This window comes from Mustela putorius, unplaced genomic scaffold, assembly GCF_011764305.1.
Source record: "Mustela putorius furo isolate JIRA1106 unplaced genomic scaffold, ASM1176430v1.1 tig00000450_pilon_pilon_pilon, whole genome shotgun sequence".
Classification (NCBI taxonomy): Eukaryota; Metazoa; Chordata; class Mammalia; order Carnivora; family Mustelidae; genus Mustela; species Mustela putorius.
This window is the reverse complement of record NW_025421385.1, coordinates 1617135-1642446: the sequence shown is the minus strand read 5'-3', so window position 1 is coordinate 1642446 and position 25312 is coordinate 1617135. Positions and strand designations below refer to the sequence as shown.

Genomic DNA, 25312 nt, shown 5'->3' with positions numbered 1-25312 from the left:
CCAATTCCAAGTTATTCGTCGTGGCTGAATGGCCTGCTAGAGACTGGAGCGCGGCCTCCCATCTCCAGCGGCCGAGGGAGTGGTGGCCGCCCCGCCGCACGGGAACCGGTCACCCAGAGCCTCTGACCCGGGTACGGTGCCTCTCCGCGCGCTCTAGGCCTCCGGAGTTGTTTGCCACAGTCCGGCTGATAGCCGTTCCCGACTCCCAGGTTTAATAGGACAGCAAATACCTTCCTGGACAGGACCATGGGTTATTCATCTTCCTAGTGTGCTCAGAGATCCCTTGGGAGCGTTCAAGTCTTAATCTCAAAGAAAAACAAATTATTTTCCTTCCAGTGTTCTCTCACTGCCCTTGGTTCTGAATGAATAACCCCATGTCTATAACTACCATGTGTTGCCTGCCCCGTAGGGTGTATGCACTGGTGGTTTTCTTCTGTAATGTTGTTTCTTCTTTGGGTGAGGTGTGACATACGGATAACATGTAACTTAGCGGACAGCTCCGCGTTTGCTTAGGGTTCAGTTCAAGGACTGACCCCGTCCCTGAGCCCAAAGTACTTGGAGCAGTGCTGCCCGCATCTCGGGGTGGCCCAACGTCCCGTGAGCCCTGCGTTCTCCCAGGAGACTCATGTTAGATCATCTTTCTTACAGCTGACCTCCCCATGGGTGCTGTAAAATAAGTTTGCCTTTTTTCTTTAAAAAACATCTAGTAATTTATATTGAAAGGTAATATAGTAACATTTTAATTTCATTTTTATGATTGGGTTTTTCTAATCTGATAGTAATGGAAGTGTACTTTTGTTTTCTAAAATAAGTTCTTTCATGTTTAATAGTGTTCATGACTAGTGTCCTCACGGCTCTGGAGGCAAGAGGACTGATCCTTTGCCAGTCACGCCACGAGCCCTATCTATAATCCTTGTCTGGGCCGTTAACCACAGCGAATGTGATCGGTCCTGTCACTCGTGACTGAGTAACCTAGAAACACTTCATTTTAGCCATAAAATAAACGTTTGTTTCCGTCCTCCAGGCTCAGCCTCTGAGGAAAGAACCTGAAATCATCACTGTGACTCTGAAAAAGCAAAACGGGATGGGTCTCAGCATCGTCGCAGCGAAGGTGAGACGCGGTCGGCGGCATGAGCTGTCCCTCTTCACTCTGCACCTTGAGTCAGTCAGCCACGGGCCGGAGCTGAGCATGGGGAGCCCTTCGCTGCCTGTGGACGGAGCGTGCGTGTGGTTCTGCTTCTCGGGGTGGGGTCCGTGGAAGGGTCCACAGCGCTCAGGCAGCGCAGGGACGGCGTCCTGCTGTCCGGGGGAGCTGCAGACAGTGTGACCTTGACACCGAGTCACTGGCACTCCTGAGGAGCAGGTGGAGGCAAAACTTGATGAACCACAACAGGCACCAGAGAAGAGGGGTCCCTTAGTCCGAGACAGGAGTGAGGGCTCGCACGGGGTCAGAGCGAGGCCTCGGACCGCTCCTCGAGTGCTGCTGCACACGTGCGTCCCTGCACACTCATTACCCAGGCCACCTTCTGCGTCTCTGTCCAGGCATGCTCTTCCAGTGGGTGTGCGCGGGGCCAAGGAAGTCACCTCTGTCCCCTGGGCCACGTGTGGGTCCGCTATGTGCCGGGTGCCACAGCCTCCCACGGGGAACACCCCGGCCAGCCTTAGAGTATGTGGTTGGGAGCCGCACTGATGGCGTGAAGCAGCGCTGCAGGCTGTGTCAGGGCCGTCGGAAACCCGCCTGGCTAAGGGAGAGTGGTGCTCGGGTGGTTCTGGAAACCCTAATTGACACGTGAGGGCTTTGCACTGCGTCTTGTAGACTCCACAGAGAAATGAAAGGGACGTGTTGGAATCGGCATTTCAGGAAGCCGCGTCTGGGAAGGGCATGGTATGTAGGATAACTAGAAGAACCTGGGACCCCGGTGGGGCTCCAGCTGGGAACCAGCTGGCCACGGGAGCCTGTGTCAGGTGTGGACAGAGCGACAGAGGTCACAGCAGTCTGGGTCTGAGGTGCCAGGTTACGTGGGGTCACCCAAGCTGGGCCAGACGGTAGGTCTAGAAGCTGTCAGCCCAGCTCATGGCCCAGAGTCCCTTACTCCTGATGAGGGTCATGCTTGTGGGCCATCGTTCCAGGCTGTTCTAATTTAATGGACCCACAACCCAAAACTTTCCAAGTTGTGAATAGGAAGGTATCAGACATGGACTATTTTCTATACTTACCAACTGAATCAAATGCTCATTTTGGGGGAAAAAAAATACCAGGATGTTACATGCCACACTTTGACACAGGAAAACTTTAACCTGTACATTTCCTGTTACGTTTATACGTACGGATCCTCTTTCCCTGCTCATCTTGCTTGGGGTCTGAAGTACTGACCTGTGGGGTTGTCAGCACTTCGGTCTTCTCCATCTGTTTCTCTGCAGCCTGGAAAGCTGTGCTCGCTCTCAGTACAGAACCACCTGGTCTCTGAAAGGCAAAGTCCTATTTCCCTAAGCGCCTCTGATCCTTATCTGTAACCCCTGACGGCATCGTGCACACAGTGGGGCCCCACGCAGGCCCCTGCCCCCGCCTCCCCCTTGGGCCTGTGGCCTCTGTTCTCGCGGGGTGGCCAGGTGTCCATGGGCAGTTAGGACTGGGACATGGGCTGAAGTCCCAGTCACGCCTCCGTTCATGGTGCCCGTGGGGGAGAGGCCCCAGGCCTGCGTTCTCCCCCAGAAGTGGTTCCAGAGGGCAGGCCGTGGGAGAGTCCTCTCACTGCCGGGAGGGGTCCCTGCACCCTCCATGTGGAGGTCCTGGGGCCAGACCGCTGACTACAGCTCGTCTGCCTGGCCTTCACCCACTGCCATCACCTGGCCTTCGCCCACTGGTCGCGCAGCTGTGTTTCTGTCCTGGTGATGGGTCCCTGCACTTGCTCACCTGTCCTAGCCCTACCTGTGCTGACTGCCCCTCCCTCAGGGCTCCCACACGGTCTGTGTGCACCTGCCTTTGTGCAAGGAGGCATGGGAACGCAGTGTGCTCTCTCTAGTCAGTAGGAAGTGCTTGGTCGTAGAAACAGACAGCACTCTGGGATCTTTGCTCTGACGGAAGTCTTTGTGACTTGTGCTAAGAGATCGTGTAGCATGGCGACCGACGGCCTCACGGAAACTGGGAACATGCAGGATTCAGCTTCCAGTTATAGGTAGTTTAAAGAGGAGGTCTTCTGTTCCTTTCACTAGTACCAGAATAATAAACTCAACGTGAAACTAGTAGTTAATTGTCAGGCACTGTTTATTCCAAGAGAGACTACCAGGTGCCTGTTGTGTAAAGACGGAGTGTGATTTCCACTTTGTAACCTTAAAGTGTCTGCGTGTCTGTTGCTGACATTTTCTAGACTGACACATTAAAAAAAAAGAAAAAAAGATGTCTAGGAAAAATAGGAGGAAAGTATCAGTGTCAGCATTTCTAATTGGGATATGGGATTTCAGAACTGGGGCTCCATGGGGAACAGGAAGAACACAGGACATTAGATAGAAATCCAAAGATCGCCTTTCTTCTTCCCAAAGCTGGAGCGGAGAACGTGGCTTCTGTGCCGCGTCTGCAGTAGCCTGGCTGCTACGTCGTCTCTGCAGGTGGTGGGGTCTCCTTGCCCTGTGGCTCGTGCCCCAGCTGCCAGCCGCAGGCCCCGCCGCAGAGCCAGAGAACCCAGGACGGAGAGCAACCGCTCAGTGTCTTCATCCCGGCTCGCCTCGTCCCCTAGCAGTCCCCGTGGGAGGGAGGCCGTGGGGGCCGCCCCTTCCTTTCCTGGACGGGGAAGGTGGCGTCCTCCCCAGCCTCCCAGGGATTCCCACACTCCTCTTGTTTTCTGGTTCGAAAACTTGCCACAGTGAAAGCATACATTGAGAACTAGAAAAAAAAGTAATAATACAAGTTTTTTGAAGAAGAGATTCCAGATTTAATGCTAAGGTGCCGAATTCATCAGCTTTAATATTAAGTAATAGACGTAATAAAACGAAGTATGCCCCTGGCTCTCGGGATAGTTCCCCCCCCCCCCCAATGTCTTTATCAGCACACACGCCCTTGCTTACTTCAGGGGCGAAGCAGAAGTGACTACGAGCGAGTGCGTGACGTCAGAGGCCGCTGCTCCAGGGCATCTGCCGACTGAGCGCACGTCCATGGGGGCCTTCATGAGCAAGTGCCTCTTAAGCTGGAGCTTGTTGGGCGTGCACGCATTAGTGGGCAGACCCTGGTGGGCAGAGAGTCTCAGACGAGGGGCTGCAGGCAAAGGCGCAGTCATTGTGGAGCCGTTGTGTTCTGTGCGGGAGCGTGGAATTGGGGGCCAGCCTTCTGGGGTGCCTCTGGGAGAGGGGAGGCGGGACCGCGTCTCATACAGCAGTCGGCGTGCTTTTCCTGCGGGGGCCCCGCTGGTGAGTGTCCTCTGCGGTGCGGGCCTTGCGGGCTCTGCTGCAGCTGGAGGGTGGCAGCCGGTGCGGGAGTGGGGCTGTGTCCCAGAGGAACTTAGAGTCCCTGAGATCTTGGCGGGCTTGTGCATTTTGGTATCGCTCAGAGAAGTAGCCATCGAAGGGGTTCAGTCAGATAAAGACCGGACAGGGTCAAAGTAAGGTTTCGAAAGTTGATTGTCAGTCCTTCAGAGAGCATGGGCTCGAGGGGCTCAGATGAGGGGCTGCAGGCAAAGGCGCAGCAGCGGCCCCCTGGAAGGTGACAGAGGCGTGGCCCCGAGAAGCAGCCACGGGGTGGGGCAGAGCACAGTTGCTGAGGTCGGGCACTCGGTTTTGTTGCTGTTGCGTGTTTGTGGAATGACTGCGGTCTGTGTGATGGATGAATTAGCTGTAGGGGGTGAGAGTGAAATAGCAGGACGCACCGTGCTCCTGTCCTCAGCGAGGAGCATGTGGATGCGGCGTGTCCTGAAAGCAGGGCAGGGGCGCGACGTCGGCAGTCAGAGTCAGATGTTCAGTTTTGCACGTACTACCTTTGCAAGCCAGGAAGCCAGTTTAGCTGGGGAGCGGGACATCATGCAGCAGTTGGATTGATGGGTATGGAACTCAGAAACTCAGAGCCAGAGACAGAATTTGGGTGTCCGCACACAGAGGGATGTTCTGGAGAACGTGACTCAGGCTGTGGTCTGTTTAGTGGACATTGTGCCCCTTGAAGACGTGAATAGGGCATTCATGTCTGCTCTTGAAATGACACGTGAATGTCATGGTTCCTGGCGGCTTCACGAAGTGTAACCTGTTATTCTCTAACTGATTTGTAGTATCTTCAGTGCTAGGAAAGGAACATTCAGCAGTGAAAATCGGAAGTCGCTTAATTATACGCGCTGCTAAACAGCACTGTAAGGCTGACACGTCGCATAGGTCCGCATCTGTTACAACAATTAGAAGAGATTGGTTTTCAGGATTTCAAGAATGTGTTTTAAGTGCCAGGCAGGCCAGCACACGGCCAGGGGAGGGCTCAGCACGACGGGGAGTTGTCTCGTCCCTGTTGCCAGGGCTCGCTCGCGTGTGCTCCTGCTGGTCCTATGGCACGGGATCTGCGTGTGCACCTCGCAGCCTTGGAGCCCCGAGCAGATCACACCGGACAAGCACAAGGACAGGCGCGTGAAGCCGTGGGGAAGGTCTGACTTGGCACTCGCTGGCCACACGGTGCCCGCTGTCATCGTGCTCCCTCCTTGGAGCTGCACGGTTGGCGCAGAAAAGCCTAGAGGCCCCAGTGACTGTTCCTGGTGTCTGTGTGGTTTGTGTTTTCTTTAAGCTCTTGTGGTCTTCATATCTGGCCCAGCCTTTTTTTTTTTTATTTTTTTCCTAATTAGTGTGTGGCTAGCTGCTTTGAGCCTGGACGATGTTTTGATGTTCAGCTTCCCGACGCTCCTTCCACAGTGCGGTTCGGTTTTATGAAATCCAGATGATTTGGAAGAGTATGTGTGTGCAGTTTACTTTTTTAAAATGTTGCTTTTGGGGAAGTTTAGTATGCTCCTTCTTACTCATCTGTGGGACAACACAATGCTTCCTGTTTAATTTGGATTTTTAAAATACAAACAATTCCCTCTTTATTTTCCTAGCTCTTTTTAAAGTTTAATAAAGTACCAAGTGAAGGCAAGTCAGAGCTGACTGGTTACGTAAGAGTCTGAGCGCGGCGCTCACTGCAGTCCGTGCTGGGAGATGCTGCTCGGTGTCCCGATGTCCAGCTCGGAACTCTGCGGACCCATGTCCTCAGAGACCAGGCTCTGGCTGCTGTGGGACACCGAGGGAAGCAAGCAGTTTTCTTTTCCCTCAGTTGGAGAAGTTGCTGTAGTCCCGAGATCAGAATGTGGTTCTCTGTTGTCGGAAGAACAGGACCGGTGGTGAGTTTCATCAGGGTGCTGTTGTGTTGTGGGTGTCGGGCAGACTCGGAACTGCATTCCACGGCTGCTTCCATTAGAACTTGTTGAAACCTGCCAGTGATTAACTCGCTCATGAAGCCGCCGCTTACTGTGGCTCGTAATTACACACCCCGGGTTTGTTGCTCTGTATTTCAGTGCTGCACATTTTTAAGGTTCATAAAAAGAAAAGGTTCCTATGTCCTTTTTGCACAGGAAAAAAGCCCATAAATGTCCTTGTGCTGATGATAACGTGGTGAGGATGGCTCACAGTGATGCTGGGTGCCTGTGGTCGAGCGGGTGGGGAGCTTCCCGCGGATGCATGGGGGGCTTTGACTGGCTTTGAAACCCATCTATGCTACAAGTGAGGCTAGAAATGACCATTTTAGAGATACATTAGGATATTTTACTATCTTTTTAAAAGATGAACAGTTGAATAATATCGTAAAGGTGTTTCAGTTTGCGCTTTTAGACTATACACTGACTTTAAGTCTTTAAATCTTAAGTAGTTTTAAACACACACACAAAAATTGCTGTGCCTTAAAAAGGAGAAGATGAAAACAATGTTTCATAACATACCACCTTCTCACTGTTTGAAGAGTAAATTCCTGACACGAACTACAGTTCAGTCCTTTGAAAAATTTGAGACCTTCATTCTCCCATTCTTTAACATCCTTGTGACCACACGGGAAAGAGCTAGTCAAAAAGATGAAGTCCGGAAATTTTAGGTCCTTTTAAAAATCAGTTTCAAAGTACCCAGTGTGACTGCAGAATTTCTTTCGTGGAAGTGCCAGAAATAATCTTCCGTGAAGTTGTATGAAATGACTAGTGCTGTGCCTTCCGTGGTAGTTCCTGAGTTTGGAAATAATGCTTTATAGTTTTGTTTTAAGAGCAAACTAGTAACTTGTATAAAAATAAAAAATTATTGTTTTTTACATATTTTGTAATAATGGTCTAAGCACTGATTTCTTGCATTGATGAAAGTATTGAATTTTATTGTAGTATTAACGTAACAGAAACATTGAACGTTAATGCTTTAAAGCAGAACCATTTCACATCTAGGACTCGTGGTAAGAAATGATCTTTCTGTGATCCCCTGCACGCAGGGGATCGGCGTGGGACATCCCAGTCTGAAGAAGGTTTAGGCTGCCTCAGCCTAGCCCACTTGCTCTCAGCCAAGGCTGGGGAGTCCGCCCTCACCCCTGCACGGGGCATACCTGCGTTAGCAGTGGACGGGAGCCAGGAGCTCGCCTGCATTGGTCTCACCCCTTTCGTTCCCAGAGCACTCTGAGATCTCAGCAAAGCCCCGCGCCTTTGCCCTCATGCCGTGCACACACCCGCGGACCCCCTGCAGCGCATCTGAGGGACCCAACTTGGGAGTTCCCTATTTTGTTCCTTTTCTTCATCTTACAAAGAGGGAAAGGATAGAGAGGGTGAGTTTTGTGTTCTCTGCAAAGTGTAAGCGTGGCAGGGCCTGGAGCCTGGCTCACCGAAACCAAGCGTAGGCTTGTTCACGGACCACACCTTTCCAGGAGCACCTGGCCCCTGCTCTCAGACTTGTTGAGGGCAGACTCTGTATCAGAAGTGACTTTTAAAACTGCTTGTTCCAGAATTAAGGTAATTCCTACCAAAAAGAGAGAGCTTTTCGGTGCTTTTAAAACCCTCGTCTGAGTTTTAATAGTTTGCGAATCAGAACTCCTTGTCTGATGGGAAAAAAAGCTGCTTTCCGACCGTGAGGAAGGAGCACGTGGGCAGAGCCGTGTGTGAACATCCTGACCAGTTCTAAGTGCTGCTGGGCTCTCAGGTTCCCCCAGCCCACCATTGTTCTGGAACCTTCGGTGAAGAGTCCAGATGGGGTCTCCAGCCCTGGGAACAATAGGCTTGACTCTCTGCCGGCCTCTCTTCCTTCCTCCTAGGCTGCTTTTCTTTTTTTTTTTCTTTTGGATTGTGTGTTAATGATGTTTTTATGCTGTTAGTCATATCATACTCCCCCACACACTCCGTTGGCCACTGAGCGTTTGAGGCGTAGGTTCCTCCTGACTGAGTTTCTGTGCCCGGGGTGAGAGGACCTCACCCTCCGTGTTCCCGAAGGTGCGCCAGCAGGAGCAGAGACCAGCTGTCCGAGGGCCGCCTTGTCCCATAGCCGGTCCACGTCTGACACGTAAGCAGCTCAGCCCCGGGCGCGTTCCATCCAGTTCTGGGGAACGTGTGGCTTGTAGCCACCGAGTTCGTTCTTCTGCCTCCATCATCCTGTTTGGGAACCTTTTCTGTTAATGTGCTGCCCTTCTTCTGCCTTTTCACAGGGAAACCCCAGTCCACTTCTGCGAAACCTCCTCCTCTGCCCTGCCCCACTCGGCCTCAGTAATCCCACTTCCCTCTCCAGGCCCGCTTCCTTTCCCTTTGAAAGAAGAGAGGAGCAGACTCCGGGTGCGCTTACGGTTAAATACTAAAGGGGCGCCTGGGTGGCTCAGTGGGTTAAGCCTTTGGCTTGCCTTCAGCTCAGGTCACGGTGTCAGGGTCCTGGGATCGAGCCCCGCATTGGGCTCTCTGCTCAGCGGGGAGCCTGCTTCCTCCTCTCTCTCTGCCTGCCTCTCTGCCTACTCGTGATCTCTGTCAAATAAATAAAATGTTTTAAAAAAAGAAGATTAAATACCAAGATCACGCATGTGGTGATCTCTGCCATTTCACTGTGATTGCTTTTCTAAGGACTGAGAATGTAGCTCTATGCCCTTTTTTGCACAGCCTGGCTGGACGTACTGGCCACCGCCCTGTCCTCTCCGGGAGTCTGAGTGACATCAGAGCGCACAGACCGCAGACAGAGCAGCTGGGGCACCGACTGCCCTGTTTCTCTCCAAGTGTCTTCAGGAGGGAAAATGTGGCTTTGATACTTACAGCTGTGCTTCTCGTTAGCTTCACTGAATTCCACGGTCGTACTTAGTGTCGCTCGTGATTGCTGGTGCCTTCACGATCCCTAACCGCCCTCCAGGAGACCCTTTACGGAAGGAGTTTGAGGGGCACCTGGGTTTCCTCCTCCCCCTGCTGCTCTCCCTGCTTATGCTCTCACACACGCTTTCTTTCTCAGATCAATAAATCTTTAAAACATAAGAAAAATAAAAGGGAATTTGGTTTGTTAAATGGGGAATCGATAATTCTGGATGATTCTGAGTAACCTTTTAAATTTTATGAATAAAAGACTAAAAATACTGAAATATCTTCAAATACCAGCTTAGGTAGCTTTAAACAAGTATTCCTTAAAATTACTGAGCCTTGCCATTTTAATGATTAATGTTACTCTTCCATGGTTGGAAATCAGGGTGCATAATGTTATATATTGTGAAAATCTTGTTTTTACCTAGTTATCTGCTTAATTATAAATTTATTGCTAGTACCTGTGGTTACTAATAACATATAGCATGAAAAATCTGTAGTTTTAGAATAGTGTTGTCCAGTAGAATGTGTGAGCCACAAAGGTAATTTAAATGTTCTATTAGGTGCATAAAAAAAAAAAAAAAACACTCTGAAATTAATTCTAATAATGTGTTTTATTTTACAGGGTATATTCAAAGTGTTATGATTCCAACGTGTTGTTGGAATGTAGGTCATTAATGAGATATTTAGATTCTTTTTTCCATACAAAGCTTAGATACATCTGGGTATATTGTGTACTTCATGCACATTCCGTTTGGACCGGCTGCATTTCTGCATTCCGAGTACTCAGTAGAGCCGCGTGCAGTCTGCGGCCACTGTACCAGACAGCACAGTCTGCTAGTGTCTGTTCATGCCATCCCACCGATGCTTGTCTAATGTTGATATAGCTCGTGTTTACATTCTTCTACTGATGTGTGTTACAGCGGCGTGTAGCGGCAAAAACTTCCTGGACCCTGTTTGCCTTTCTTAACTAGAAAAGAACTGGACTTGGGGCATCTGGGGGACTCAGTTGGTTAAACCACCTGCCTTCAGTTCAGGTCTTGATTCCAGGCTTCTGTGACCGAGACCCGTGTCGGGCTCCCTACTCCTCCCTCTCCTCTGCCCTACCCCCCCCCACCGTGTACTTTCTCACTCTCTCAAATAACTAAATAAAACTTTTGAAAAAAGAAAAAGAATGGACTTGCCATACAAGTTCAGTCTTTCTAGGCTAGGTTAGTGTGTGCATTATTATTCAGAAATAAGACAAGTGGTTTAATGCTTCTGAAATAATTTAGTTTATACCGTTTTTATCATAGTTTATAATATTACTTTTCTTCAGAAGAAGTGGGGCAGGTAGTGAGAGCTTCGTAATGCTGAGGAGTTACTGCGACCTGGCAGGTGGTAGGTTTGCCTCAGTGTGCCCGAGAGCTGGCCTGGTCCTGGCCCGGGTAGCACGAGCAGGGATGAAATAGCACCGCCCGCCCCGCCCCTCTGTCCAGCCTGCCAAGGTGGACGTTGCAAACCAGGAGAGTTGCGTCCAGATGAAGATGTCGGGTCTTCTTACAGCTGGTCAGAGATTGTGGTCTTGTGCATTGAAAGTAACTACCCGTGTTGGTTTTATGTACATACACATGTATATGTAAGTGTGTATGGTGAGAAATTCCTTAGATTTCTGGGGCACCTTGGGGGCTCAGTCGGTTAGGTATCTGCCTTCGGCTCAGGTCATGATCCCGGAGTTCTGGGATCGAGTTCTGCATCGGGCTCCCTGCTCAGCCGGGAGTGTGCTTCTCCCTCTGCCCCTCCCCCTGCTCATGTGTGCACACTTTCTTTCTCTCTCTCTGTCCAATAAAATCTTAAAAAAAATAAAGTCCTTAAACTTCTTTGATCTCTGATCCATCTGCAATTTTGTTTTTCTAAAATATTAAGCAGTGGAACTGGTCATTTCTCTGTAAAACAGTTGTACTTGTGATTTTTTTTTTTTAATGTCCTGTTTGTAACCCGTGAGCCACACGTGAAGTATGGACAGGATTCGAGTAAGCAGAGATGGGAGGGTAGGGAGTTCTGGCGGAGCAGGTCTACTTTAGGGGCCGTGTCTATGGGAAGGTTAAAGGTTAGTGGAATGGGGATGTGTTTACAGAAATGTAAGAAGTAGGGGTGTTCAATCAAGACTTTTTCTAGGTACGGGGTGCAAGGTTGAGACCACATTAGTGAGATTCAAATGCTAACCACAGCTTGGATCCCTCTGTAGAATATTCTGGATCCGTTCTTCCCTTATGTATCACCCTCCCCCAACAGTATTTTTTTAATGTGTTTCAGCATGTACTGTCAGTGACTTAAAGTCCATCTTTATGACCAACCTTAGAAGCCTACTGGGCCTTTGCAGTTGAGGGCTATAATGATCACTGTCTTATCATTCCTCAGATGGAGATCTCCTTTTCTGAGTAGCAGACAGACTGATAAATTGAACTTGGAATTAAAGATGTGATTGTAGCTTAGAACTTAGATAAATTCCCATCATGCAAGAAAACAGCATTTCTTCAGTGCTGTGCCGTGCCCATCGTCCTTCACCCAACAGCGAAGGCAGACAGCTTCTGGAAGCAGTCCCTGTGGTGCCACAGTCGGAAATGCTCAGGCTTCCTAGCTTCGAGTTCAGCTTGGAATGTTGCGGCGTTAGCAGCTCCGTCGGTGGTGGCCACGTCAGCTGCTTCCTGGCGCACGGGTAGAGTACTGATCTGTTCGCTCATGGATGGGGTCTGGGCTGCCTCGCGGTGGGCTCAGGAGGAAGGCCTTAACCATGTGCCGGAGGCTGGAAGGCAGTGACCAGGAAGGCCGGTGGGGAGAGCCGTCTGCACTGGTGGCAGCCGGTGACCCGGGGAAGCGTCCCGGGAGCACAGGTGAGGAGGAGCTTACATCTTGCCCGATGTCGGGAAGTCGTGTGGCTTGGCGGACGGTGGCAGGTGAGCCAGGAGTGAGCGACGGAAGCGTTTTGGCAGACCTGTGGCATCCGACGTTGCTGTAGAAAGTACAGCGTAAGCCAAAACGGGGACACGGAGGCAGCGTGGACTGGGGGCGCGCGAAGGAGGCTGTTCGTCAGGTGCGGTGTGTTGTGAGAGGGCGAGGATCTGCGCTCGGGCTCCAGGGCGCGGCGCCAGGCTCGGACCCTGGGGACCAGCGGGGCGGCTGCGAGGAGGGCTTGCCGGGACTGTTGGACGATTAGGCTGGACACTTGTGCCTGCATCTGAAGATGTGACGGGCATGGTGCTGTCCAGTGTGTGTATCACGTGATCAGTTTTACGTGAATATTTGAGCTTAGACTTTGTAAACCTCACGGCACACATAGGACCCCAAACGGCCTCTCTAAAGGTGCTGCGGGCTTTCCGGTCACTTGCGCAGTATTTGTGGTTCCCAGGGGGTCCCCCAGGTGGAAGCTTGTATCCTTTGTCTGAGATGGAATGTGGAGCTGCTGGCTCCCTTCGGGGGCGGCTCCTGGTCTGAATGGGCGGCTGAAAGCAGAAGGGGGCTTGCAGCGAAGCTGCGGTGCGTGCCGCGTGGGGCACAGGCCCCTTCCCAGTGTGAGTAGTCGGCGGATGCCTGTCGGAGGAGTGAAATGGTTGCTTAGACAGCTGGGCTGTGGAATTAAGCAGTCGGTCACAGACTGCACAGAAGTACGGAGTATACCGGGGGACAAAATCATTTCATTGGATTGCCTGCGAGGGAATAGCCTGCTTTACAGAGCAGATGGCGTGGGGCTGGCTGGGAGTAATTTCCCAAGTGCACGTTAGGGCCCTCCATTCAGGGAGACCCAGGACCGGCCAGAGCAGAGTCAGGTTAAAGGGTTGGCTGTTGCTCTGTTGTGCTCTCTCTGAGTAACATGCTGCAGTCCAAAAAGCTGCCGTTTATTGAGTGCTGGTGTTTGTATTTTGTTTACCGTGAAATTTCAGATTTACAGAAAAGGACAAGCTTTGCCAACTGTCTCACTGCTTTTTGGGGTGTGTGTGTGTGTGTCAGGAGGACACAGCGGAGGTCTCCACTTGCACGTGGCTACGTATTGTAGCGGACGTGCTGGCTGACCTCTGAGGGGCGTGCATCTGTCTGTAGGCAGTCAGGAGTCTGGGGCGCGGGGCAGGGGGTGTGCAGAGTGGGGACAGGGGACAGACAGACACTGAGGAGCACATGGGGGTGAACATGGGAAAACCTAGGCCAGATGGGGGGAGAGCTGCAAAAGAGAAGACTGGGTTTTAGCTTGTGTAGCATCTTTATAAACGCATCGCAGGTAATGGAACCACATGAAATTTGAAACATACCGTTTCCCAAAATTGTTTTGTTACATTGAGACAGTCTCTGCCATTTTCGTAATGAGATACGTAATAGATGGCTTTAGGCGCGGAAAACAATGGCATGCTGTGCTCCGTGCTAGATTTCCCGAGCGGAGAGCGGGGACAGGCCTCAGCAGCGCTCCCCAGTCAGACTGTCGTCTCCGAACCGGCTGTCAGCGGAAGGCAGCAGTGAAGGCAGCACTGTGCATCCGCAGTGTCGTGGAACTTTGCTTCCATGAAGTCGTTTCTTGAACTCACTGTCTTTACAACTCTGGGACGCCTTCTGTATTTTTCCTTTTATGACACAGTACTTCATGACTATTGAAATTACCCTGAGCTACGAAATGTGTCCTCCTGTCCTCGGCTGTGGGACGTTGGCAGTGCTCCAAGGGGGATTTCGCGCATGCGATGGCTTCCTGTGGCCAGTCCAGTAAATGATTCCTACGGGTTTTTATGTTCTTGTTGGACTGTCCAGGCTGAGCGTTGGTGATTCTGTATGGGAGCGGCATGTAGTCCTTAAACCTGTTTGGCAGAAGCTTCTTGTCCTGACAAGCCGGCCGTGGGGCTCGGGGCTCCCAGCTCCGCGTTCGTCTGGAGTTCTGCCGCGCGAGCTCCACTGCCCCAATGCACAGCGTTTTCTGCACAGTCCTCTTACTTTTACTTACCTAAGTGCCCCTCCCTGGATGCCACAAGAAGTTTTTTCTTGTTTTAAATTTTAAAATACAGCTTTGGAAATAAGGGGATATAGGCAAATACTGGAATGTGAAAAGACTCCAGTAAATTGCTTTTGTCTCCGAGTGGTGAAGAATGTAAGTCGTGAGGGTAGCTGTGGCTCGTTCGCACCCAGGGCCATCAGAGCTCATCTCGAATTTCCGTTAGGATGCCGGGCTTAGTCTCCTCGTCACCTGGTTTATTAGTAATTGATTTTTCAGGAGGACTTTCCTTGATTTAGAAACAAACTAGGTACGTTTCCTGTTCGTTCCTTTATATTTACCAAATAGAGTGTTAATTTTATTGGTACTGGTTTTCATGGAAAAGCAAGAAGCAGGCCTTTTTTTTACGATTATCTGTGTACTCTTTTATTTGTGTTGTATTTTACTGAGGTTTGTATTTTTTTACTGTGTGTCTTCAAGCACTGTGTCCTGCCTTGTTTTTGTTCAGGGTGCTGGTCAGGACAAACTCGGGATCTACGTCAAGTCTGTTGTAAAAGGAGGCGCTGCGGACGTGGTTAGTATCAGTTTTAAAGATGTAAGTCTTCCGTTGTCCTGTTCCACAAATGACCTGCGAGGCCCCGCTGATGCTTATCCTTAGAAAACACCATGTGGACTATGTAGACTGTTTGCTGAAACAACAAACGTGAGCTTCCTTACCGTTGACTTTCTTCTTCCTCCTCTTGCCCTTGTCTGTCCCCACTGCCCAAAACACGTGCCCTTCGGCGCTGCGCAGGATGGACGCCTGGCTGCGGGCGACCAGCTCCTCAGTGTGGATGGACGGAGTCTGGTAGGACTCTCTCAAGAAAGGTATCGTCATTTATGTACTTGTTTGCTTCAAGCTGAATATTAGCATGTTTAAGGATATTTCACATTTGGAATTAGAAGACAAAAGATGCTAAAAAGCTATGCCCTTACTCTTCACCTTTTTAAATGTAAAATAGTGTACAGGATACCGCATTTGTTAGCAGAGTATAAATATTTATTCAGTTTGGAGTGGTTTCTTTGAAGCTTAAAAAAAATACTCTTGGCACATGCTGGGAATGTCCGCGTGTCCTCTGACCGTTCTTAGTGTGGCAACAGGAGATGCGTGCTTAGTTACTCTTGAAAGGAAGGGAATGGGCAGTAGGTCGTTGGTCTGAAGGTCAGAACTGTTCCTCAGAATAGCCGTCGGTGGTCACAGGCTGCATTTCATTTTCTTACGTTTGTGCTTCTCTTCTTCCTAGGGCGGCAGAACTCATGACAAGAACAAGTTCTGTGGTGACGTTAGAAGTAGCAAAGCAGGGAGCAATTTATCACGGCCTGGCCACCTTGCTCAATCAGCCGTCCCCAATGATGCAGAGAAGTAAGAGCTCGTGGCGGGGAGCCGCACATCGTCTCTTGCTTACTGCTGCCAGGAACAGCGGGCTGGTCTGGACCACTTAGCGCGTCCCATGGATTTTAGCATCCTGACCTCCTCTCTGTAGCCACAGGATCTCGGGGGGTTGGGTGCTGTTGCTTTCAGCATTCCAGCAAGGGTGCAAGCCCTCCAGCGAGATGACCAGGATAAGTAGCCAAGAGCAGCATCTGGTGTCTGGCCCTGTGGTGGTTCCCCAGGTTCCTGCCCCCAGAAGCCCCCGTGGGACCAGCCGGCTGCTTGGTCGTAGGCAGCAGGGGATGCGGGTGTACGTGAAATCTGCAGAGAACAAGCAGGATTCTCCACTGAAACAGCTGTAGGACTGCATATGAACAGTTACTTCAGCCCTGCGTGTGCAGGATGTGATTGTCTTATTGTACATAGGTCGCTTTAAATTAAAATCTCAGTTATTGAGATGAGATCATCTCTTGGAAGCATGATTTTGTTGCTACATCAGAATAAAACCAAAAGAAATTTAGGGCTTTTTTTAGAAAGGATTAGTTCAGAAATCACAGGGAAAAACCCATTAGGATTCACGTTATCTTTTAAACCGTTATATACCTTGCATTTACTTTGCTAACTTTGTGTACAGCTGCTAAGTCTGGCCTTGATTCAGCTCCCTTCTCCGTCAGTCAGTATTCTGGGAGCTTCCTCCAAGTCCAGGACCTGAAGTCAACCTAATGATAACATGACTGCTACCACAGCCTCTGAGAACCTGGGCCTGCTGTGTGCCAGAATAAACAGAGCGTAGCTCAACCCAACCGTGTGTTGTGTAGACCTCGACCCAGCATTTCTCTCACTTTTTTCATGACGCTTCCACATTGGTGGGCTAATGGCACAGCTTATGGTCATTTCCAAGAAGGAAATGACCTTTCCCCAGAGGAAAGCTGTTAGAACAGAGAACACACCCAGGCTGCCACACGGGCACGTGAAAGCCAAAAGTGGACGTGGACAGTCACACCACCAGCTACTAAAAGAATTAGTGTGTTTTAGAAAGTGAGGGAAGTATATTTATCTTCCACTTTGAAAAGTTACTTTAGAAGTTGTCTTGTGACTTAACAGGTGGAGTTTATAAGAAGACAGGGTTAGAAAGAGCACCTTTTCCCATCAGTGCCAGTTAAATGTTGCTTTGAAGATTGTCTAGAAAAAGATTTTACTCTTAGATTTTAAAAAAAATTACCTTATTTCTCCCACTAAAAATATGGTCTTATGAAATTTTAAATATTTGTAGGTTTGATCTGTCTTTAAAGACTAAATAGGGGGGCAGCTGAGTGGTTCAGTGGTTTAGAGCCTCTGCCTTCCACTCAGGTCATGATCTCAGGGTCCTGGGATCGAGCCCCGCATCGGGCTCTCTGCTCAGGGGGAGCCTGCTTCCTCCTCTCTCTGCCTGCCTCTCTGCCTACTTGGGATCTCTCTCTGTCAAATGAATAAATAAAATATTAAAAAAAAATAAAAAAGACTAAATAGGGTGTTTAAAATAAAATCTCACGCAAATGAGGAGAACCTGAATACACTTTGATTTCAGTTTCAGACCGTCGTGGCTCAGGTAAACCCCGACCAAAGAGTGAAGGTTTCGAGCTCTATAATAATTCAGCCCCAAACGGATCTCCTGAGAGCCCTCAGCTGCCTTGGGCAGAGTACAGTGAACCTAAGAAACTGCCGGGTGACGACAGACTGATGAAGAATCGGGCCGATCACCGATCCAGCCCCAACGTGGCAAGTAAGAAGGGTCCCTTTCCTGTCCCTCCCTGGCCTGGACGTGCACAGTTCCCGTCAGTGCTAGGGAGACACCGTGTGGTTGCTTAGTTCCCAGGGTGGTGGGAGTCCCTGCGGGCACTAGCTGATGGAGATGTGCTCTCGGTGAGAGAGATGGAAAGCTGTCTTCTCCCGGCAGAAAGTAAAAACTAGGTTAGAACACTTTGATTCAATGCATGCTCTAGACGCGTTGTTGATACGGTCTCTGGCGGGAGTGGGCAGACCGCCAGCAGGTCCCCTAGTGGTGGTTCTACTGTTCAAGGGTTGTTAGCAAGAAGAATCAGTAGAAGGATATGCAACATGTACAAGGTTTGCAAAGCCTAAGGTGGTCTGTCCTGTTGCCAGAAATGTCTGCCAGCCCCTGGTCTGCAGATGACACTTGATAACTCGGGGCTCTGATGACGCCAGTGAGGGGAGAGGGTGTGGTGAGCCCTGATCTCCCACGTGGCTACTGTTTGTGGGGTGCTGACTCCTCGCTGGCAGACGGAAGATGCAGGGCGCGTGGTCACGACCCTCAGGGAGCTCTGTCACGTGACATAGCTTTTTTTTATCTAATGTTAAATTTTCTTTCCCCCGACCCTTTCTAACAGATCAGCCTCCGAGCCCCGGAGGGAAGAGCGCGTACACCCCCGGAGCAACAGCCAAGATCACATCTGTCTCCACCGGGAACCTCTGCACCGAGGTGTGAGAGCGAAGCGAGCATCTTCCCTATGGCAAATGCCCAGGCCTCCCGCAGGGTCCCTGACCTGTCTCCTCCCACATGCACGCCACACATCAGCAGTGTTTAGAATTCCAGAGCCCTTCTTCACTTTTAACACAATAAGGAAATTAGCTTTAAATGAGGGAATCAGGGGAAGATGTTTTAATTATTCTCAGTATAGGATCAAACGCTTTAAATTTTTAACACAGTTTTAAATGTATCTACTATATTTTAAAACAGATCATTGGAAATTAAATTAGTTTATGTGCAAATTGCCAGGAGCTCACATTTCTTTCTTCTTCCTGGTTTCCAGGAACAGAGCCCCCCACCGAGACCAGAGGCCTACCCCATCCCCACGCAGACGTACAGCCGGGAGTACTTCACCTTCCCTGCCTCCAGATCCCAGGACCGGGTGGCGGCACCTCAGAACCAGTGGCCAAGTTACGAGGAGAAGCCGCGCACGCACACGGACAGCAGCCATTCCAGTGTCGCGGTTCAGGTTAGAGAGAAGGGCTCTGTGAACAGTCACAGCCCTCAGCGATAAACCCATGTGACGGTAAAATCTGAATGATGTCGCAGAGACAGGTGACACCCTCTGTCGGAGATTACCGAGTCTGATAGTCTTCTTTCCCGGGTCCTGGTTACTGAGAAAGAGGGGATAGGCAGGGAAACGAGATGTGAGGAGGGATGCTGTATTCCCCGGATGCTTGATCAGTGAAGGGTTTGTAACAGTACTCCTGCGTTACAGTCTGGGAGGCAGGATTTGGATTCGAGGAGGGAGAAACGAGTGATGTGCATTTTTCTTTGTTTGTACAGAAGCTGTCCGGGCACTGGGACGCAGGCATGACTGTGATCCCTGCCCACGGAACTAACCATGTGGCTGGGAAATGAGGCTGATAAAGTCAGGACGTGTAGTGAGTCCTGCTGGGGATCTGAGTCCCCACTGGTGGCAGAGCTACCTTCGATCTGTGTGACCGGCACCTGGGCTCCCACATTACCTCACAGCGCTGAACAGAAGAGCTTTTCAGACCAAGGGACAAGGCACAGAGACGTGCCACTGAGCAGGAACCAAGCTCGGGGCAGGGGGCCGATCTTTGCTGCCCGGAACCGCACAGCAAGGGCTTGAAGCGATAAGCTGAGGAATTTGGGTTCTATCCAAGTTAGTAGAGAAGGGATGTCCATCTGAATCGTTGAGCTGGGAACATTGTCAGATGTGCTTTTCTGTTTGGAAAGATGACGTTGGGTTGTGAAAGACTAGAAGAAATCACATGCGGGCATAGAGATTTAACAGGTATGGGTTGTGGATGGTGAATTCTGGGTGTGGTGCTTTCATTGGGGTGGCTGGAGGAGCGCAGGGTTGAAAGCGCGGCCGAGCTGAGCCGAGAAGGCCAGGACGACAGAGGAGGGCTCCCAGTCGGGGGGTGGGGAGCCCAGGTAGTGGTGAGGAGGAGCCACATGCAGGGCAAGAAGTGATGCTGAGATCACAGACGATGCCGTCTTGTCCACGGGGCCAGCCTGCCGCTTTCCTAGGGAGGCCTAATGACCCCACGGGCCCAGTCTGTCTGGGACCATTGGGTGCTCCACCAGCCACTGGAGTTAGCGGAGAAGAGGTTTTCCTCCAGATGTCTCTTTCACAGTGGAGTACTCATGTGGCCTGCCTCCTCTGGCGTCTTCTGTTAGCCCGTAGGAAGCTGTCCCTACCCTGTGTCAAGGTCATCTACGCATTTGCTCCTGTTTTGTGGGAGTATCGTTCTTAGGCCTCCATGTTCATAGTGTATATCTGCTGCTGGCTTCTGCCTCATTTCGGGGGTCAGTGAGCTCGAAGAGGAAGTCGGAACACAAAGAGGTCCGTGTGGCGACAGGTCAGTTCTGTGGATCTTGCCATGACTGAGCCTCAGTGTAGGACTTCAGCAGGGCTACGTGGGGGACAGCAGCAAGGGCCCCCGGGCCGCGGGTCTGCAGGGAGAGCAGAGCCTGACCCTGCAGGCTCGGTGCCACGGCGGACAGGAGGAGCCGGTGGAAGGTCTGAGGCAGGACCTTTGATATCGTCCACTTGAAAAGTGTGTGTCCGACAGCTAGCAGGAACTCGAATGACACCATCGACGTGAGCAGCATCGGTTGAACGTCTTGTGTCCATTTTCGTGCCCACGTGTTTCAGTACAGTGCTGCGAATGTATGTTCTCTTCCTGGTAGTGCTGTGTTCTCTGTGGGCGACGGGACTGTAAGAGTACAGTGTGTGCTAAGACGTACTGAATACGGGGTGATCGGCTCTTGATGCTTCCATCCAGCTTCCGGTCAGCAGTCAGCTGTTCGTCATCGCGGTCTGGGAGAAGTCAGAAGTGGTGTGTGGGTTTTTGACCCCCAGGGTTCAGTGCCCCCAACCCCTGCCTCTTTTGAGGGTCTAGATACTGCTTGGTGAGCAAGAAACTGTTTCTATGGGCACCGTACAAATAGAGCAAAATGTGGGCAGTAAGTGTTCCATTCTTCTATCAGGCTACTGTGTTTTCAAGTGATACTTCCTTTTTTTGTTGTTGGTTTATTTTATAAGGAAAGGAAACAGCTTATTTTCCACATTTGCACTTTTCATTTCTACACATTAATAGGACAGGAAAGAAATGTTTGACATCAGAGTGAATCATTTCTATCAATTTAAACGACTTTTAGACGTGCCGTTGTGCAGAGACTAGGCCTCTGGAAGACTGTTCGTCTTGTTCTCTTCCACACATACACACTGCGTTTTGTACCGTTGTGAGATGGGAACAGAGACACCCGGATGCCCAGCTCGTCCTGGTGTGTGCCCAGCTCTGTCAGAGTCCCCAGAGTCAGTCATCTGCTGGTGGAGCCATGGCTGACGCGTTTAAGATTCGATCGGGACTCCATCTCAGAATTGCACTACACTAAACACACTTACCCTCTCAGTGTCCTTCGCGGGAAGAGCTGCAGTGCTGGTGTGTGCAGGGACCCACGCAAGAGTGGGGAAGACCAGGCTCGTCCGTGGAGCAGCTGACTGTCTGCCGCGTGTGTGCACGCGCCGCGCCCGTGATGCAGACGGGAAGCCCAGCTCTCCCGGATTTGTGACAGATAAAGAAATTCCCTGGAAAAGCCCTGACTCCCCCACCCCCAACATGGTGCCCCGACTTCGTGCATCCCATAGTACCACAGAGCTGATAGTCTCAGCCTCTGTTCCGCACTCCCCTGACGATTTCCCTAAAATGTTTTCTCCCTGAAGACAAAATATTAATGCACTTTTAGTAATTTTTTTCTAAGCAGCTGAAATAGAACAGTTTCCTTTTTTTTTTTCCCAGCGTGTTACCCGTTCCCAAGAGGAACTTCGGGAGGACAAAGCTTACCAGCTAGAGCGGCGTCGAATCGAGGCGGCCTTGGACCGCAAGTCCGATAGCGACATGTGGATCCATCAGAGCCCCTCCGTGGGCTCCAGCACCTCCAGCCAGGAGCATCTGGACCACTCATCCAAGTCAGGCACCCCCGCGTCCACTCTGACCAAAAGCGGCCCTGGGCGCTGGAAGACGCCAGCCACCGTGCAGCCCATGCCGGTGGCCGTGTCCCAGCCTGTCCAAACAGACCTGCCCCCGCCGCCCCCGCCGCCTCCCACGCACTATGCCGGGGACTTGGACGGAATCCCCGTGGACTTGCCTCTCCCTCCGCCTCCCACCGGCCAGACGGGACCCGCAGCTGCTCAGGCGGCGGCTGCAGAGCGCAGGAAGCGGGAGGAGCACCAGCGCTGGTATGAGAAGGAGAAGGCCCGGCTGGAAGAGGAGCGGGACAGGAAGCGCAGGGAGCAGGAGCGGAAGCTGGGCCAGATGCGCTCCCAGTCCCTGAACCCAGCCCCATTTTCTCCGGGGACCGTCCCCCACGTGAAGCCGGAAAAGCCCTCCACGCTCCAGAGGCCCCAAGAGACCGTCATTCGGGAGCTGCAACCCCAGCAGCAGCCCCGCACGATCGAGCGCAGAGACCTGCAGTACGTCACGGTCAGCAGGGAGGAGCTGTCGTCGGGCGACAGCCTGTCCCCGGACCCATGGAAGCGGGATGCCAGGGAGAAGCTGGAGAAGCAGCAGCAGATGCACATCGTGGACATGCTGAGCCGCGAAATCCAGGAGCTGCAGAGCAGGCCCGAGCGCAGCGCGGAGGAGAGCGACCGCCTGCGGAAGCTCATGCTGGAGTGGCAGTTCCAGAAGAGGCTGCAGGAGTCCAAACAGAAGGACGAGGAGGACGAGGACGAGGAGGACGACGACGTGGACACCATGCTGATCATGCAGCGCCTCGAGGCTGAGCGGAGAGCGAGGGTAAAGGGGACGGGTGCTGTGGGCGCGCGTGCCCGGGGCGGCGCTTTTGGGGGCGGCCGTGCCGGGCTCCTGGGGAGTCCCCCAGGGCCCCGGCCTGTCGTGTGGTGCCACACCCGCTGCTGCTAGCCGGCGTCCCGGAGGGCGAGCCAGGGTGAGAGGTGCAGACGTTGAAGAGTCAACCCCGTCCACACGGAGCTTGGCTCCTCAGGTAGCTTCTCGTTAACGCTTCAGTTGAGAAGACAAGTTAATAATCACTAGTTTGTTAGTAACCAGTAATAATCCTCATCAGGGGTTGGCAAAACCTTTCCTAAGTGGCCAGAGAGTGAGAGTCTGAGGCCAGGTGGGCCGTACAGACTGTCTTCACGGTGCAGCCCGGTCCAGCAGTGGAGACGCGGGAGATGGTGCCCGTGCCGCAAGGGGGCTGTGCTCCTCGGAGCCGCCCAGGCGGCCAGCTGGCAGGTCCTGCGCTCACCCCTGGTCTCGATTATCAGCCCTGAACGGCGGTGACAAAGAGCTCTGCTGAGAACCGCAGTACCAGACAGTGACTCCACGGGGCGCTGGTTCTCAGGAAGCAGGTTCCTCCGAGACCACGCTCCTCTGCTTCAGCGGCAGGATAGAGGCACTGAGAGTTCGCGGCCTATCGAGGGTGTTTCCCCTCGATAAAAGTAACTTGTTCTTCCGAATCAAATAACAGAAGTGAAATTCGTGTTAGTAGAACACAATAGATCCCTTAAGGTGCCAAATTTGAGAGTCTTTGTTAGCCTGTCCAGAGAACTGTTGACCAGCACTTAAGTGACCGGTCACGTCCATGGGTTTGTTTACAGCCCGGTGTCCTGGGAAGGACAGCCTGGAGCGCGATTTCTGGGTCTGGTTTCTAGCAGCAGTGTGGATTTGGGACGGTCCACTCGAGGTCTGAGCAGACACCTGTTCAGTCCGACGTTTCTGTCTTGCCACGTCAGGACGCAGCCTAATCTTAGATAATTGTTCATACGTAAAGTCCCAGTCTGATCCCTTTTCGAGTTTGCCCTGTAGATTATTTTCCTGAAACTTGTCACACATGTCTTCTTACACACATACTCTCAGCAGCAGGTATGTGGAACTCGGTCCCAAATTCAGCAGGAACACTGCGGTGTCTCAGAAGCCCAGATCTTAACTGTGACATGATTTTATGGGTTTATCTGAGTCACCAGTAATAAACATTCTAAAAATTTGAAAGAGCAACTGACGGGTGACTAATGGGTCACTTAACAGTGTCCAAATTCTTTGCAGAGTCTCCACTCTAGGGTCAGGACCCCGGCCTCCCCTGTGCACATGGTGGCTGAGTGCTCGGTGCAGGGTCCTCTGCTTCCTGTGCTGCTGGTGGCGGGAGGTGGTCGCAGGAGCCTTGTGCGCTCCCAGCCTCAGGTCTCACCACCCCGCCCCCGCCAACAGGAGAGCGTGTTGGCTGCGGTCCACGCTGCGTGTGAAGCCAGTGTCTCTGGTGAACCAGCAGACATCATTCACCTTCACCTTGGTCACCCTGGCCCCTAGTGAAGAGTCAGCACCTGCTCTGTGGCATTTCCACACTCACTCTCCACAGCGAGTTCTCACTAACGGTCCGCCAGGCTTCCCAGACGGCTCAACACTGACTGTTCCAGAGCCTGTTCATATGAACTATGACATTTGGAAAGTTTTGTACGATGATTTCGTTAAAAGTATCTGTGTATTTATCACTAATCCTGTTTAAGATTACTCTCTTAGTCTCCCAAGTAAGAGAGCTCAGGGAGATTGTGCTTTTAAAGTTTCTTCTACTTAGAAGAACAAATAATGAAACTCAAGTGTGTAGTACATGTGTGGACATTTTCCTGTTTCTGAGTTCGGGAAGCCGGGGTGTATGTTTGCTGTTCTTGCCGGGGTGTCCTTCCGGCACCGGGAACGCGCGGGAGCAGCAAACACGCCGGTGGCGGTGGCGGGCAGGTTGAACGTGTTTTCACACTTCGTCTTTCTTTTTTTCCCTTCTCTGTTACCTGCAGCAGCAGACTGCTCTGCCAGCAATCTCTGTTCTAGATTTGGTATGTTCTCATTTCTTTCTCCTTGGTACTTTTTTCCTGTCTCGATTTTCTTTTTCCTTTCAGTGGTGGTGGTTTTGTGTTTCTGTGGAGCGGTTCCTGGGGGTGTCCCGGAGCAGGCTGCGCAGCCGCGTCCTCTCCAGAGCATGCCTCTCCGTGTGTTTAGATTAGTTCCTCTTGGCTTCCCTCCGCTCCTTCTGACTGTGCTGTCTGTTATGGTTTTGACCTTTTCTTAGTTTTAGTCATAAAGCCGATTCCGTGTGTTCTCATGTAGTCATAAGCACGTGAGCAAATGAGAGAAATTTTGCAGTAAATAATGTTTCATTTTTACTACCTTGGTGTGATAGATTTGGAATAATCAACTATTAGAAACGCACACGAACTCCTGTTCACGTTGTTTTGCCGATGCAGGTGCAAGTCTCTAGGAGAGCACCGTCTGCCGGTGGCCCACGGGCCTTCCGCAGACCCTCCGTGTTGTCATTGATAATCCGGGGCACACTTGGTTTATCAGCCGTGCGGTGTCCTGTTGGCCGAGAATTGCTGAGCCCTTCCTGCTGTCAGCTCCGTGCGTCCGCTGTCCGTATTGGGGAAGTTTGGTTGCCTTTCGGTGCCGGCGATGCTCAAGTACCGTCACCTGTGTCGTCGGCCAGAGTCACGGCCTGCTGGCAGACCCGTGACGTTCTCTTGAGGTCATTTTTGTCAGCCGGCTTCCAAGTGAATATGGACAGCGTCACACGGGACTGTGAGCAGTCCCAAATCCCGGGCACCAGATGAGCCCTTTGTCTTCAAGCAGTGTGGCGGCACTGTTTGCTTCAAAGAGAAGTCT

General features: G+C 51.5%; 1 protein-coding gene across 15 annotated transcripts in view; it reads left to right on the top strand.

Moving 5' to 3' along the window:
• The window catches only part of AFDN (afadin, adherens junction formation factor), a 128464-nt gene that overhangs the window by 88184 nt on the left and 14968 nt on the right, over positions 1–25312 (top strand). For 8 of the 15 annotated variants that reach the window (XM_045080020.1, XM_045080015.1, XM_045080019.1 and 5 more), the window contains 8 exons: positions 1025–1111; positions 14735–14800; positions 15020–15093; positions 15510–15628; positions 17205–17399; positions 18025–18116; positions 18448–18633; positions 21440–22438. In XM_045080020.1, the coding sequence (XP_044935955.1) occupies positions 1025–1111; positions 14735–14800; positions 15020–15093; positions 15510–15628; positions 17205–17399; positions 18025–18116; positions 18448–18633; positions 21440–22438 (1818 nt within the window). Of the gene's footprint in view, positions 1–1024; positions 1112–14734; positions 14801–15019; positions 15094–15509; positions 15629–17204; positions 17400–18024; positions 18117–18447; positions 18634–21439; positions 22439–24450; positions 24490–25312 lie in introns of all 15 variants that reach the window. The other 7 variants (XM_045080011.1, XM_045080010.1, XM_045080009.1 and 4 more) reach the window with 1 other exon arrangement.